The sequence below is a fragment of the Stigmatopora argus genome, chromosome 7 (genome assembly GCF_051989625.1).
Source record: "Stigmatopora argus isolate UIUO_Sarg chromosome 7, RoL_Sarg_1.0, whole genome shotgun sequence".
Lineage (NCBI taxonomy): Eukaryota > Metazoa > Chordata > Actinopteri > Syngnathiformes > Syngnathidae > Stigmatopora > Stigmatopora argus.
Genome location: NC_135393.1, coordinates 3029327 through 3045365, shown reverse-complemented (window position 1 = coordinate 3045365; position 16039 = coordinate 3029327). Strand labels below are relative to the sequence as shown.

The following is a 16039-nucleotide window of genomic DNA, read 5'->3' as shown; positions in this document are numbered from 1 at the left end:
TGCTGCATTAAACTAGACTGTTGCTTTTAACCAATCAGATTTCGAGTTGGCAACCCCACAATGATTTTTCATAGGCGTTAGCATTTTGCTGGCTGGGACATGTCATTGCTTTCACAAACTATGATTGGCTAGTAGGCGCGCCAAAGCAGCCAGAGATCGCAAACTCCACCCACATGGCCGACAGTGGCAAAAACAAATGGCTTCTGTTGCAGATTTCTCTCACAAAGCTATTTTCCAGACGGACTTTTCCAGAAAAAATTGGACATCATTAAGAAAGGGCGGTCATCTCCGAAGCTAGCAAGCCTGTTACAGCCGGGAAAATGGTGTGTGCAGCACTTTCAGTGTGCTAACTTAGCTCCACAAGCAAATAGTATATTGTTGTTTTGATTTAAAGCCATTTTCAAAACGGACTATGCCAGAAATATGACAGGACAGGCTCGACTTTCATCATTAGCTTTGATGGCGATAGGAAAGAAGGAAGAAAGGAGGATAGATATTGTGTAAAAAGGATTTTTGGTGAGTAAAATTACAAATATGGCCGTACGCCATTGACGTTCATCGCTGTCTTTTCCCGGGAAAATCACCCCCTGGCCTGGTTTTAAGGTCTGAAAAGCTCCAGTATTTGTATTTACCCCATTTTTGTGCATTAATTTATTGATTATTTTTTATGTGTTGCAGCTGTAGCTGCAGTAGAGGTTTTATAGCCATAAAATAGTTTTTGAGGGTTGGATTGATACGTTGAAGGCGCTACCAGAAAATGCACCGCCCGCCACTGAGTTTAGATAATATTTCTATCAGCAATAGTGAGGAACCACCTAATGGACTCGCAGTTGCTGGGGGGAAAAACAGTTGTCAACTCACCACATGACACAAACTCATAAATAAAACAAACATTCATTCATTTTCTGTAATACATATTTCACAAGGGTTGGAAGTTGTTTCTGGAGCCTATCCTAGTCAACTATGGGCATCAGGTGGGTGACACCCTGAATTGGTGGCCAGCCAAAAGCAGGGCACAAGGAAATGGACAAACATGCATGCTCACATATATGCGTAGGGGTAATTTAGAGTGTTCAACCAGCCTACCCTGCATGTTTTGGGGATTTGGGAGGAAACCCAAGTATCTGGGAAATAAGCTACGCAAGCCCAGGAAAAAAATGCAAACTCCACAAAGGAAGGTCCGAAACTGGGATTGAACCCTCAATCGCAGTCCGGCGCGCTAAGCACTCGGCCAACAGGATGCTAAAACAAAAAACAAAAAATTATTGGTTGATAATATGGTATGGTGTGGGTGGACACACGCTTGGGAAAGAAAAAAACACTTAAAATGTAAATTTTTCATTTAAAAAAGTTATTACCCCAAGCCATCTCATTATTATGCCATAAAATGGTTCAAATCTTGATACATTTCTTTTATACTGCACAGCACTGGTGTCAGGTTTTTTTCTATCAATTGAAGACCTTATTTTAACACTAATATATGTGGTTGTTTGAGCAAGAGCGATGCAGTGATTATTTCCAATACAACTAAGCTTCTTGGGTCACTCTTCCCCTTAAGGTGCAAAACCAAGCCCAGGAACAGACCTTTGCAAGCTGCACTTTCAGCTCTTTCCTTGACGTTCTCCTCAGCTGTTTTGTCTTCATGGCCCTCACCTTGGCATGTTTCCTTCCACCGCTGGTAAGCTCAGTCTCTGTGGGCCCTCCGTCTTCCGCATCACTGGCTGTGGCCCCTCTGACTGGTCTGCTAGAGCTGACCTCTTTGGTGCTTTCGATACGGTGAGTTACAGATATTCAATAAATTGTATTTTCTTTCACTTTCTGTTTAATTCTTGTAGCATATACAGTGGGGCGAATAAGTATTTAGTCAACCACCAATTGTGCGGTATCCGGACATTTCGTCGACGGACAATTCGTCGCCGGACACTTCGTCGCCAGACAGTTCGGCTAACTTTAACCACTAACCTTAACCACTATTAAAGAAGACAAAGGAAATTCACATATTCTTTATTAAAGAAAATAAAACCGCAAAAACTTGCTCGACAACAAATACACATTAACATTTGGGCGTATGCGTACTAAATGTGCTCGTCTCTAAACACACTAGGAACGAAACGGTTCCTACGTTAAACAGTTCCTACGTTGAGCGCTCCATTTTTAAAATAAAAGGCAATAAATAGAATTATTTTATTAAAAATGTTATTAAAAAAAGACAAAGGAAATTCACATATTCTTTATTAAAAAGAAGACAAAGGAAGTTCACATATTCTTTATTAAAAAGAAGACAAAGGAAATTCACATATTCTTTATTAAAAAGAAGACAAAGGAAATTCACATATTCTTTATTAAAAAGAAGACAAAGGAAATTCACATATTCTTTATTAAAAAGAAGACAAAGGAAATTCACATATTCTTTATTAAAAAGAAGACAAAGGAAATTTACATATTCTTTATTAAAGAAAATAAAACAGCAAAAACTCGCTCGACAACACAAACACATTAACATTTGGACGTGTGCATACTAAATGTGCTCATCTCTAAGCACGCATGAAACGGTTCCTACATTGAGCGCTCCACGTTTGGAAAGACCCCAAAAAGAAACAACGTGAAATTCACAGTTGGAAGTTTTTCTTTTTCTTTATTAAACAAAATAAAACAGCAAAAACTCACTCGACAACACAAACACTAACATTTGGGCATGTGCGTACTAAATGTGCTCGTCTCTAAACACACTACGCACGAAACAGTTCCTACGTTGAGCGCTCCACGTTTGGAAAGACCCCAATAAGAATCAACTTGAAATTCACAGATGGGAGTTTTTATTTTATTTTCTTTAATAAAGAAAAATAAAAACTCCCATCTGTGAATTTCACGTTGATTCTTTTTGGGGTTTTTCCAAACGTGGAGCGCTCAACGTAGGAACCGTTTAACATAGGAACCGTTTCGTGCGTAGTGTGTTTAGAGACGAGCACATTTAGTACGCACACGCCCAAATGTTAATGTTTGTGTTGTCGAAGGAGTTTTTGCTGTTTTATTTTCTTTAATAAAGATTGTGAATTTCCTTTGTCTTCTTTTTAATAAAATCTTTAATAAAATAATTTTATTTATTGCCTTTTATTTTAAAAACAATCGTTCACGAGTCCGGCGACGAATTGTCCGTCAACGATACGTCTGTTCGATGAACTGTCCGGGGACGAAGCGTCCGGGGACGAAGCGTCCGGGGACGAAGCGTGCGGGGACGAAGCGTGCGGGGACGAAGCGTGCGGGGACGAAGCGTGCGGGGACGAAGCGTGCGGGGACGAAGCGTGCGGGGACGAAGCGTGCGGGGACGAAGCGTGCGGGGACGAAGCGTGCGGGGACGAAGCGTGCGGGGACGAAGCGTGCGGGGACGAAGCGTCCGGTCACGAATTGTGAGAGTTCTCCTACTTGAAAAAAATTAGAGAGGCCTGTGATTGTCAACATGGGTAAACCTCAACCACGAGAGAAAGAATGTGGAAAAAACAAACAGAAAATCACAGTTTGATTTTTAAAGAATGTATTTCCATATTAGAGTGGAGAATAAGTATTTGGTCACCTACAAACAAGCAAGATTTCTGGCTGTCAAAGAGGTCTAACTTCTAACGAGGTCTATTAATAGCATCTGTTTTAACTCATTAACGGTATAAAAGATACCTGTCCGCAACAATGTTCCCTCTAATTTTTCGTTGGTCTGAGCAGAAAGTCAACCTCCCTGAGCGCACTGAGTACCAGTGTGAGCGACATCATCGGTACTCGGATGATTCGCCTAAAGACGTTTCGCCGACGGACGTTTGACAGACGAGCAGGTCGCCGAATGGACGTTCCGCCGAACGTTCATTCGGCCGAACAGCCGGTCGGCCGAATGAACGTTCGGCCGAACGGAGGTTTCGCCGAAACGGGATTTGCGCGCTCGCCCCGCCCCCGGATCGTGTGTGTACAAATTTTTCAACCTCGGCCCGCGGGCCATATACGGCCCGTTAGGATTTTTAATCCGGCCCGCCGCCGGTGTTGTCCAAATTATAGTAAAAATCAATGTTAGTCTACCATCAATGGCAGCCCGGGAATAAACACTCTTGGGCGGGCATGGCAGTCCGGGAATAAGCACTCTTGGGCGGGCAGATGTAGCAGAACCGAGCCGTAAAATGACAGCAATCGGGTCAAATCCATCCTAAAACAGCATTTAATGATTAAATACAAATACTGGAGCTCTTTGGACATTAGAACCGAGCCCAGGGAAGTGAATTCCTCGGTAAAATGTCGTGATGATATCGCGATGGAGGCAAAAAAATGTCCATATACGTCCATTCGCCAAATGGCTCAAAATGCTCTCAAATTCGGTCAAATCCAGCTGAAGACAGCGTTTAATGATTAAATACAAATACTAGTATTTGTATTTAATCATTAAACTAACAAATACTAGTATTTGTATTTAATCATTAAACGCTGTTTGAACGAATGTTCATTCGGCGACCTGTCCGTCTGTCAAACGTCCGTCGGCGAAACGTCTTTAGGCGAATCATCCGGTCACGACATCATCATTGCTCGCTATGGGCACACCCGTATCACACCTGCCACAAGCAGGTGCATGTCAATGTTCCCTCTAATTTTTCATGTAAAACATGCTGTAAAACACGAAAAACATAAGTGGTCAGAGCTACTGCCACTGGCTGCCGCTTAAACGGCGCCATCATGGGGTAAAAAAAATAAAAATAAAAATAAAAAAAAAATCCCGATTTTTTTATTTTTATTTTTTATTTTTTTTACTGCGCGCCATATGATTGCTGCTGCGCAGAGAAGACGAGAGTAGTGCGCAATTGCGCACGCGCGCAGCTTAGAGGGAACATTGGTCCACAACCTCAGTCTCTCACACTCTAAACTCCACTATGGCCAAGAACAAAGAGCTGTCAAAGGACACCAGAGACAAAATTGTAGACCTGCATCAGGTTGGGAAGACTGAATCTGCAATAGGTAAAACGTTTGGTGTAAAGAAATCAACTGTGGGAGCAATTATTAGAAAATGCAAGGCATACAAGACCACTGATAATCTCCCTCGATCTGGGGTTCCAGCTCCATGCAAGATCTCACCCCGTGGCGTCAAAATGATAACAAGAACTGTGAGCAAAAATCCCAGCACCACACGGGGGGACCTAGTGAATGACCTACAGAGAGCTGGGGCCACAGTAACAAAGGCCACTATCAGTAACACAATGCGCCGCCAAGGACTCAAATCCTGCACTGTCAGACGTGTCTCCCTGCTGAAGCCAGTACACATCCAGGCCCGTCTGCCGTTTGCTAGAGAGCATTTGGATGATCCAGAAGAAAACTGGGAGAATGTGTTGTGGCCAGATGAAACCAAAATACAGTGGTACCTCGAGAGACGAGCTTAATCCGTTCCGGAACTGAGCTCGTATGACAAGATTCTCGTAACTCGAGCGGACGTTTTCCATTGAAATGAATGGAAAACAAATTAATTCGTTCCAGCCCTCTGAAAAAACACCAAAAACAGGATATTGGATTGGAAAAAATGTTTTATTTCTTCTAATTCGCCATCTATTAACAAAGTAACACATAACTAGTGGTTTAATAGTAATAAAATGTGTTTAATCTAACTAAAATTGGGCAGATTTCGCAGACGGGAAACAGAGACGTTTGGGGGCGTGAGGGGGTGGGGTTCTTTTTTTTTTCCCCACGACAACGCACTCGTAAACGGAACAAACAAATTTAAATTAACTTGGATTAATATATACAGACACTCAAACATACGTTTAATGTAACTTTACACAAAACTGAATTCTAATTTTGTTGTAATCTTTTGTTACCTTCGTTTTCCGGGTTGGCGGTTTGCCACGCCTCCACCCTCACGTTCGCTATCGATGGACTGTTTGCTGTTGTAATGCCTTCAAAATATTCCCAAAATGATGCACACACATGTCCTCACAATAGGATAACCCACGGCCACTTGCCAACGAGAAATAGTCTTTAAAGAACGATCGCGGGAGCTTCTTTCCTTAGAAAGAATAACAGGAAATACAATAGTTGATCTTACCCACGTATTGATTGTGGGTAATGAAGTTTTATTCTGAGAAAGGTTGCCATTGCCTATGGGTGTTGTGTGCACGAGTATACCGTAATTACTCGAATATAACACGCAGATTTTTGCTATATAATTAATTCCAATAGTTGGGGGTGCGTGTTATAATCAATAACTAATTTTTTTTTTTTGTCTTGTTACATGGCCCTTAGCCTGGTGCTTTTTCTTGCCAAATAAATTGAATTGAAATTGAATTGAATAAAATAAATTACAAATTTTCGATCGAAAAAAGCATTGTCAAACTCACTTTGACGCACGGATTTTACGTCATCTCGTAGAGCCGACGCACGGATTTTACGTCATCTCGTGAAGCCGACGCACGGATTTTACGTCATCTCGTAAAGCCGAGACCACCACTGCCCCCCTCTAGCCTCGTACCCGTCTCAGTTCACCCTCTCTCAGTTCAGTGTTATAATCAATAACTAAAATAAATTACATATTTTCGATCGAAAAAAGCATTGTCAAACTCACTTTGACGCACGGATTTTACGTCATCTCGTAAAGCCAATCGGATGATGTGTTGTGGGAGGAAGAGGAAGTGGATGAAGGAAGCGTGGACGTTGATAGGATTCTCAACGAAGAGATGTATGAGAGGACAGACAAAGAGAGAGAGGAACTCTTCATTTGAAGGATTCTAATGAATAAATTTGTTTGAACAAAACAATCGTGAAACGAAGAAAAAAAGGTAAGATTTCTGATTTTCGTCAGCGGGAAATTTTAGGTGCGCACTATATTCGAGTACTGCGTTTTTCCAGATTTTTTTGGCCCAAAATTACCTGCGTGTTATTTTCGAGTGCGCGTTATATTCGAGTAATTACGGTACTTCATTACCCAGAAAGCCCTCTTGCATGCGCGTTGTGCGTTTCCTGGTCTTAGGAGAAACTCGTCTGAATTAATCGTTCCGTGCTCGTAGATATTGTTATACACGAAAGATATGCAAAAAAGACCTGGCTTGGTCGCATCGCGAAATTTTGATCGCATGACGGGCGAATTATTCGATCGAAATTTCCGCCGTAAGATGAGAATTTTGTATGACGAGCGGTCGTATGACGCGGTACCACTGTATAACTTTTTGGTACAAACACAGGTTCTCGTGTTTGGAGGAGAAAGAATACTGAATTGCATCCGAAGAACACCATACCCACTGGGAAGCATGGGAGTAGAAACATCATGCTTTGGGGCTGTTTTTGTGCAAAGGGACCAGGACGACTGATCTGTGTAAAGGACAGAATGAATGGGGCCATGTATCTAGAGATTTTGAGCTAAAATCTCATAACATCAGCAAGAACAATGAAGATGAGACATGGCTGGGTCTTTCAGCATGACAATGATCCCAACACAGCCAGGGCAACAAAGGAGTGGCTTCGTAAGAAGCATTTCAAGGTCCTGGATTGGCCTAGCCAGTCTTCAGATCTCAACCCCATAGAACATATGTGAAGGGAGTTGAAAGCCCGTGTTGCCCAACAACAACCCCAAAACATCACTGCTCTAGAGGAGATCTGCATGAAGGAATGGGCCAAAATACCAGCAACAGTGTGGGGAGACAACAGTTGGAACCTTCACGAGGTGTCTCCCGAGAGGCCGCCCGTCGCGAATCCAACAAAACCACCCAGAGCTGCCACCCAGGAACGTGGAGTGGCGCCCTACGTTTTTCATCCAACCGGAGATATTCGACCTGCCCCACACCTCCGGCTACCCCCTGGATGAACTAATCCGCGTTCCAGTAGCAGCTCTAGAGCTGCTGAGGGTAATCCTCAGGCGCCTGACCTAACAACAACAAAAGCGAGTGTGAAAAGCTTGTGAAGAGTTACAGAAAACGTTTGGCCTCTGTTATTGCCAACAAAAGGTACATAACAAAGTATTGAGATGAACTTTTGGTATTGACCAAATACTTATTTTCCACCATGATTTGCAAATAAATTCTTTAAAAATCAAACAATGTGGTTTTCTGGGTTTTTCTGTCTCTCATGGTTGAGGTTTACCCATATTGACAATTATAGGTCTCTAATTTTTTCAAGTAGGATAACTTGCACAATTGGTGGTTGACTAAATACCTATTCTCCCCACTGTATAGTTTCATAATAGAAGCACTTTCTGTGGTCAGGTTTTATACGATGGTAAGAATGTTATTTCCGCAACAATAGTAATAAAAAGAACCAGGACGACAAGCATTACTGAATGGGCCTGAACACACCCCCGCGCAAGTCGGATCTACACTCTCGACCTGACGCACTTCGGAGCGTGGCAAATTCGCTAGTTTGCACGGAGAGGCTTGTAGGAAAAAAGAAGGTAGCAGTTAGCTCCAAGGCTACACCCTCTTACAAAACCCAAAGCAATGTCCTATTTGAGGCACGGCGAAAAGGCGTGCAAAACAGGCCAGAAAAACTTCTTTCTGTGCACAGCGAACACTGTGTCGCCATGGCAACACTCAACGGCCCGTGGACATGGGCTTCAAATTATAGTATGACAAAGGTCTTGTGAAATCAAAAAAGTGATTTTTTTTCTCAACGAGCTCAGGAGGTTTGAAGTACATATGTTTAATTACAGCGAAGTTATTGCTGTTTAAAACATGAATGAAAAAAGCAAGGAGCTGCCATTGAGCTGTTTAAAGAAGCCCACCTACAAAATCAAAAAAACCTTACATTTGCCACTCAGGGCATCAATCTTAATAGTTAAACATAGGCTTTGGGAGTGTTTGGCAATGTAGTGAGTTTGGCATGTTGGCACTGCTCGGAGGCGGCCGCCGGAGTCCGCTGCTCGGAGGCGGCCGCCGGAGTCCGCTGCTCGGAGGCGGCCGCCGGAGTCCGCTGCTCGGAGGCGGCCGCCGGAGTCCGCTGCTCGGAGGCGGCCGCCGGAGTCCGCTGCTCGGAGGCGGCCGCCGGAGTCCGCTGCTCGGAGGCGGCCGCCGGAGTCCGCTGCTCGGAGGCGGCCGCCGGAGTCCGCTGCTCGGAGGCGGCCGCCGGAGTCCGCTGCTCGGAGGCGGCCGCCGGAGTCCGCTGCTCGGAGGCGGCCGCCGGAGTCCGCTGCTCGGAGGCGGCCGCCGGAGTCCGCTGCTCGGAGGCGGCCGCCGGAGTCCGCTGCTCGGAGGCGGCCGCCGGAGTCCGCTGCTCGGAGGCGGCTGCTGGCGTCTGGTGCTTGAAAACATCCACTAGAGTTACTAGCGACTTTCACCGAGAACATAGAATACCAGAGGGGATCGTGACACTAGAGGCAGCCCCATGGTTTGTAATTGGGTCTGTTCGGCGAAAGAGAAGGCGAGCAGGCCTGTTGTTTAAGCTCAGGAAACAACCACTCAAAATTCCGCTACCCGGCATATACAGTGGGGCAAATAAGTATTTAGTCAACCACCAATTGTTATTGATTATTTATTTGTCTGTTTATTGTGATTATTTGTGCATTACCTGGTGAAAGCTTTAAATCGCATTATACTCGTATAATGACAATAAAAGCATTCAATTCATTTCAATTATATCATGCTGTGAGCACATGTATATACAGTTCATGGATTCGTATCACTTAGTAAATGGGAAATAAACAAAACTTGGATCAAGAGAAGATCGCAACTTCTCGTAAAGCTCTCACTAAAACAACTCGGAGATTTTGACTAATTGCTTTATTGAAGAAATAAATACCGTAATTACTCGAATATAACGCGCACTCGAAAATAACACGCATGTAATTTTGGGCCAAAAAAATCTGGAAAAACGCAGTACTCGAATATAGTGCGCACCTAAAATTTCCCGCTGACGAAAATCAGAAATCTTACCTTTTTTTCTTCGTTTCACGATTGTTTTGTTCAAAACCGGATAGAGAAATCTTCAGGTACGAGCGTTTGAATTTTAGGGCAATAGATGATACACAGAGTGGACAAACATATCATGTAGACATGTTGTGTTGCAATACCTTTTAGACTTCCTTGAACATTGACTACATTTCAATTGACAATACCATGTTTTAATTCAAATATCTATTGTCATTCTCAAACAAGAAAAGGAACATACAAATTGAATAAATAAATGATTTGAAGATATGCACAATGGAAAAGACTATCACATGTAACAAGGGAATGTACTGCCCCCCGCTGGACATATTTCTAAATACAAGTACGTACTACACTACAATGTAGTATTCTACTTTCCAGCTTATTAATGCAGGATTGTGATGTTTGTGAGGCTTGACGATCTTTAATATGCGTGTATTTTGAATTCAAAGTTGGAAATTGCACAATGTCCGTGCGTCAAAGTGAGTTTGACAATGCTTTTTTCGATCGAAAATTTGTAATTTATTTTAGTTATTGATTATAACACGCACCCCCAACTATTGGAATTAATTATATAGCAAAAATATGCGTGTTATATTCGAGTAATTACGGTACATTAAATAGAATTGAAATAATAGATTGTCTAAGATCCCTGATAGGTTCACCAATAGGCATTCCCAGATGCACGCACAAATAAGGGAGACATCAGACTCATCTGTAGTGTTCTTGCAAGAGAGAATCGATCTTGACGCGTATTTGTCCAAGATCATTCTGCCGTTAGACGCATCTCTCTCGCTGTTTATTACATTAAATTTACAACATGCATCTCAGTTCTCAAAACAATTGAAGGTCTACCGAATCTTCCCAATGGAGCGGTGTGAACCACACTGTGAGAAGTCAAAACAAGTGAAAGTCCTCTGGATCTTCCCAAGGGAGTGGTGTGAACGACAGTGTGAGAAGTTGATGGTTCTCAAAACATTCATTGCAACCAAATATTAAAATGTTAAAATGTTAAGACCTACCGTATGCATGCATGTACATTTATGTGTATGTATGTATGTATATATGTGCTAAGCAACACGCTTATTTAATTATATATTTATTCATGTATTTATTTCTTGACCTACTTATTACCTATCTATTTATGTCTAAAATGCCTTTCCTATTCCTGCATCCTCACCCTCTTGCCACTGGAACAACGAAATTTCCCGAATACGGGATGAATAAAGTTATCCAATCCAATCCAAATATATAATAATGTAAGACTAATAAGCTAAGTAAAGCAAAGCGTTCTTCATTGCGAGCAAATATATAATAATGTAACACTAATAACCCTGACATTCCCAAAATTTAGACTCTTTAAATAATACGGCAGGGAATGGGGGTAAAAATCCACTCTCGATTCACGCTAAAGCTTACTGGGGACATGCCAAATTCATAAGAGCCTAGCTAAGGAAATCAACAGAGGGGAAGGGTCAAAATGTTATTGTCGTGCGATCTACCAATAGTACCTTGGTGATCTAACAATAATTCCTTGGCGATCTACCAGTAGATCGCAATCTACATATTGGGCTCCCCTGGTCTAAAACAAGAATGCATTCAAATTCAGGCAAATCTTATAGCAAATGGATAATAAATGATAATAATATGCACATAACCCCAACAGCTTTGTTTTATTACAAAGATGGGTGGTTGAATCTACAGCTATTCCACCATTGAAGAAAACTTCCGCTGAGTGTTTTTGTCACTATCAGCGTCGAATCAACCAACACCACGTCTTACTTTAGGGTTATTAAAATTTGCTTAAATCGCGAATGGAAATTCAATATGCTTTGTGGATGTAAACACACCCAATGTTTTCCCTAATGTTTTTAGTGAAGCCAAACCATAAGACATTTTGTTGTTTTGTTGTAAAGATCTCTGTGTGTGAGACTAACAGTCGTGTTTCCTCTCCTGCAGCATGGCTTTCTATCTGGAGGAAGTGATGAACTGTACCCGCTCTCTGCTTCTGGCGGTATCTGGGTGGACTGCTCGACACATGATTGGGGCTGTGTTAGTTTCACTACCAGCCATCTCTGTCTTGTCCCACCTGACCTACAGTGTTCAGCTATCTCTTCAGGTAAACCAGGGGGTTCTGAAAGATAATCTGTGTGAATCCTAGAAATAATCACTCATAATGTCACTAGGGTTATATAACATAACTTAATGATAATCTTTGATATTACTGCATTTTTTTGTGTTGGACAGATAATTGCATTCCTTACAATTTACAAGCCTTCATTAATGGTATTGTGGCTATACTGATTTATTTATATTTCTAGTAAATCGTAAAGGCACAAAGAATTTTGTGTTTTATTTTTCCATTTTGACCTCTGCCTCACCCTAATTTGCGTCTTACTCCTCCCTTATCTTTATATTGCTTTTGGGACTAGTAGATCCTCGGGGTAGTTTGGGGTCACACGAGGGAACGAGCACTGGAAAAACACACCAAGTGAAACACATTGGCAATCCCGCGGATAGGACACAGAAGGGAAAACAAACCCGACCACCAAACCACAACAAAACATGACACAACCAACATATAAGTCAGTCAGATTTCCATTTTAGTAAGGACGAATAACACAATGCCTTTTACTATGCGCATTTCCTGGATCCGACAATGAACTAAACAACATGGTGCTGTTATTTAAACTACCAAAAAGTGAGGAGATCAAAAAGACTTCACTAAGAGCCACACAAAAGGAGACCTATTATACGGGACCCCGGCTCCTCCTCCTGCCACTAATGGGAACACTTGTCATTAACGAAAGTGATGCGCTGCTATAATACTCTACAACCACCTAAATAATCATCAAAAGTATAGTATCAGAAGAGGGATAAAGACATGTTCTTAACTAGAAAAGGAGGAAGGTGAATGAGATTTATTTTCTCCCCTTCTCAAAATTTGGTAACACTGCAGTCAACTAACTGGGCATCCCAACTGTTCCGACAATAAAGGGGTGTGAAAGAGCATTTTACAAAGCATAGTTTTGTAAACTTCAAGTAGAAGCAAGGGGTTTGCATGTTATTTTATGCTGGTTAATGGGACAGTATACCCTGTTACTCCAACGAAACCACCTTGTATTAGCTGCAACACCTCAACCGGTCTGCTACGACATCTCCACAACAATGGGTGTCAGTTGACTGTTGTTCTTTTATAAAAATTTCTAGTTATGTAAATGACCTAATTCAGCAATTATCATATTTATTCTTGTTACTTTCTTGAACATTGTTTTGATTATATTAGTTCATTGTGCATTATTATATTATCATATATCATTATATTATATCTTCATATTCCGTGCGTGACTTTTAACGTGAAGGTCCAAAACTTAGTGTGCGTGAACCGCGGAGAAGTTTCGTCAGTCAGTTTTATAGCTTAGCACCCGCAATTTCTCAAGGTGGTTGGATGTTTTTTCATGAACGAATGGAATACAATAAAACAAACAGAAAACCATCAGTCAATAGTTGACCATCGATCGGCTGGGATGCTAGAGTGAGAAATTACCTACACCTGCTTCTTCGAGCTGCTGACCTCCGGATGGAAAAAGAAACTTCGGTGAGTTGCTAGCAAGTGTGGTGGTCAACGGCGACGGTAACATTAAGGACAACTACTAGCTAACAAAATGGATGACATTAAAGAACTGATAAATAAGCTAAAAGTAGAAATAGAAGATGACAGACGGTTGCTAAAAGAAGAATGTGAAACTGTCTAGACAAGAATTAACGGAACAAATTGAAAGCAATGAGAAACGGCTAACCGAACTTCAAGACGAAATAGAGGATGAAGACGATGAAAGTGCAGGTCTCCGTCTTTCCGGAGGCGGCGCGAGGAAAGAGGAGTGGGGCAGTCTTCGACGGTTGAGCACCCGCGTCGGCACCCCATTCGCCACCTCTACTTCCTGCCTCTCGCTCACCTGCCTGTTCAAATTCCCCGCTTACCAAGACCAAATCCTGCCCCCCCCCCATCATGCGCCTGTGCCGACGCCCCATGTTCGAGCGCCCGTGCCGACGCCCCTTGCTCGAGCGCCTGTGCTGACGCACCATGTTCGAGCGCCCGTGCCGATGCCCCGTTTCCAAGCGCCTGTCCCACCACTAGATGGGGGCATGCTCTATGACGGCGGCTGCGACGCCTGCGACCCTCCATGTTTCCAGGGCGAGGCAGCCTGCGACTCACCATGTTTCCAGGGCGAGGCAGCCTGCGACTCACCATGTTTCCAGGGCGAGGCAGCCTGCGACTCACCATGTTTCCAGGGCGAGGCAGCCTGCGACTCACCATGTTTCCAGGGCGAGGCAGCCTGCGACTCACCATCTTTCCAGGGCGAGGCAGCCTGCGACCCACCATGTTTCCAGGGCGAGGCAGCCTGCGACCCACCATGTTTCCAGGGCGAGGCAGCCTGCGACCCACCATGTTTCCAGGGCGAAGCCCCCTGCGACCCACCATGCTCCCAGGACGAGGCGACCGGCGTCCCGTCATGCTCCCAGGACGAGGCGACCGGGGTCCCGTCATGCTCCCCGGACGAGGCGGCCGGCGTCCCCTCATGCTCCCCGGACGAGGCGGCCGGCGTCCCCTCATGCTCCCCGGACGAGGCGGCCGGCGTCCCCTCATGCTCCCCGGACGAGGCGGCCGGCGTCCCGTCATGCTCCCCGGACGAGGCGGCCGGCGTCCCGTCATGCTCCCCGGACGAGGCGGCCGGCGTCCCGTCATGCTCCCCGGACGAGGCGGCCGGCGTCCCGTCATGCTCCCCGGACGAGGCGGCCGGCATCCCGTCATGCTCCCCGGACGAGGCGGCCGGCGTCCCATCATGCTCCCAGGACGAGGCGGCCGGCGTCCCGTCATGATCCCCGGACGAGGCGGCTGGCGTCCCGTCATGCTCCCTGGACGAGGCGGCCGGCGTCCCGTCATGCTCCCAGGACGAGGCGCCCGACGACCCTTCATGCTCCCAGGACGAGGTGGCTGGCGTCAGATCATGCTCCATGGCAAGGCGCCCAGCCACTTCCTCACGACGACTGCTGAATTAGCCAGCCCAGCGGCGCTCCTCACGGGCTGGATCGGATCGCTCTCGGACCGGACGACCGCTGGATCGGATCACTCTCAGACCGGACGACCGCTGGATCGACCAACCCGCACCTTCCTCACGGCCCGGACCGGATGACCGCTGAACCCGCCGCTTCCTCATGGGCCAGACCGGACGACCGATGGACTGACCAGCCCGCCACTTCCTCATGGGCAAGTGTAACGAGGTCAGCCCACTTCCCGGACTTAAATGGAATCTCAACATCCAAGACCAAATCCTGCCCCCCCGTCATCAGGCGCCTGTGCCGACGCCCCATGTTCGAGCGCCCGTGCCGACGCCCCTTGCTCGAGTGCCTGTGCCGACGCCCCATGTTCGAGCGCCCGTGCCGACGCCCCTTGCTCGAGCGCCCGTGCCGACGCCCCGTTTCCAAGCGCCTGTCCCACCACTAGATGGGGGCATGCTCTATGACGGCGGCCGCGACGCCTGCGACCCTCCATGTTTCCAGGGCGAGGCAGCCTGCGACCCTCCATGTTTCCAGGGCGAGGCAGCCTGCGACTCACCATGTTTCCAGGGCGAGGCAGCCTGCGACTCACCATGTTTCCAGGGCGAGGCAGCCTGCGACTCACCATGTTTCGAGGACGAGGCAGCCTGCGACTCACCATGTTTCCAGGGCAAAGCCCCCTGCGACCCACCATGTTTCCAGGGCGAGGCGGCCGGCGACCCATCACGCTCCCAGGACGAGGCGACCGGCGTCCCATCACGCTCCCCGGACGAGGCGGCCGGCGTCCCGTCATGCTCCCAGGATGAGGCGACCGTCGTCCCGTCATGCTCCCAGGATGAGGCGACCGTCGTCCCGTCATGCTCCCAGGATGAGGCGACCGTCGTCCCGTCATGCTCCCAGGATGAGGCGACCGTCGTCCCGTCATGCTCCCAGGATGAGGCGACCGGCGTCCCGTCATGCTCCCCGGACGAGGCGGCCGGCGTCCCGTCATGCTCCCCTGACGAGGCGGCCGGCGTCCCGTCATGATCCCCGGACGAGGCGGCCGGCGTCCCGTCATGATCCCCGGACGAGGCGGCCGGCGTCCCGTCATGATCCCCGGACGAGGCGGCCGGCGT

The 16039-nt window shown here is 45.9% G+C and overlaps 1 protein-coding gene across 1 annotated transcript in view; it reads left to right on the top strand.

The window, feature by feature from the left end:
- Nucleotides 1–16039, top strand: part of adcy9a (adenylate cyclase 9a) — a 56156-nt gene that overhangs the window by 27988 nt on the left and 12129 nt on the right. The window contains exons 6-7 of the mRNA XM_077606166.1: nt 1559–1776; nt 11826–11985. Coding sequence (XP_077462292.1) covers nt 1559–1776; nt 11826–11985 — 378 coding nt within the window. The remainder of the gene's footprint in view (nt 1–1558; nt 1777–11825; nt 11986–16039) is intronic.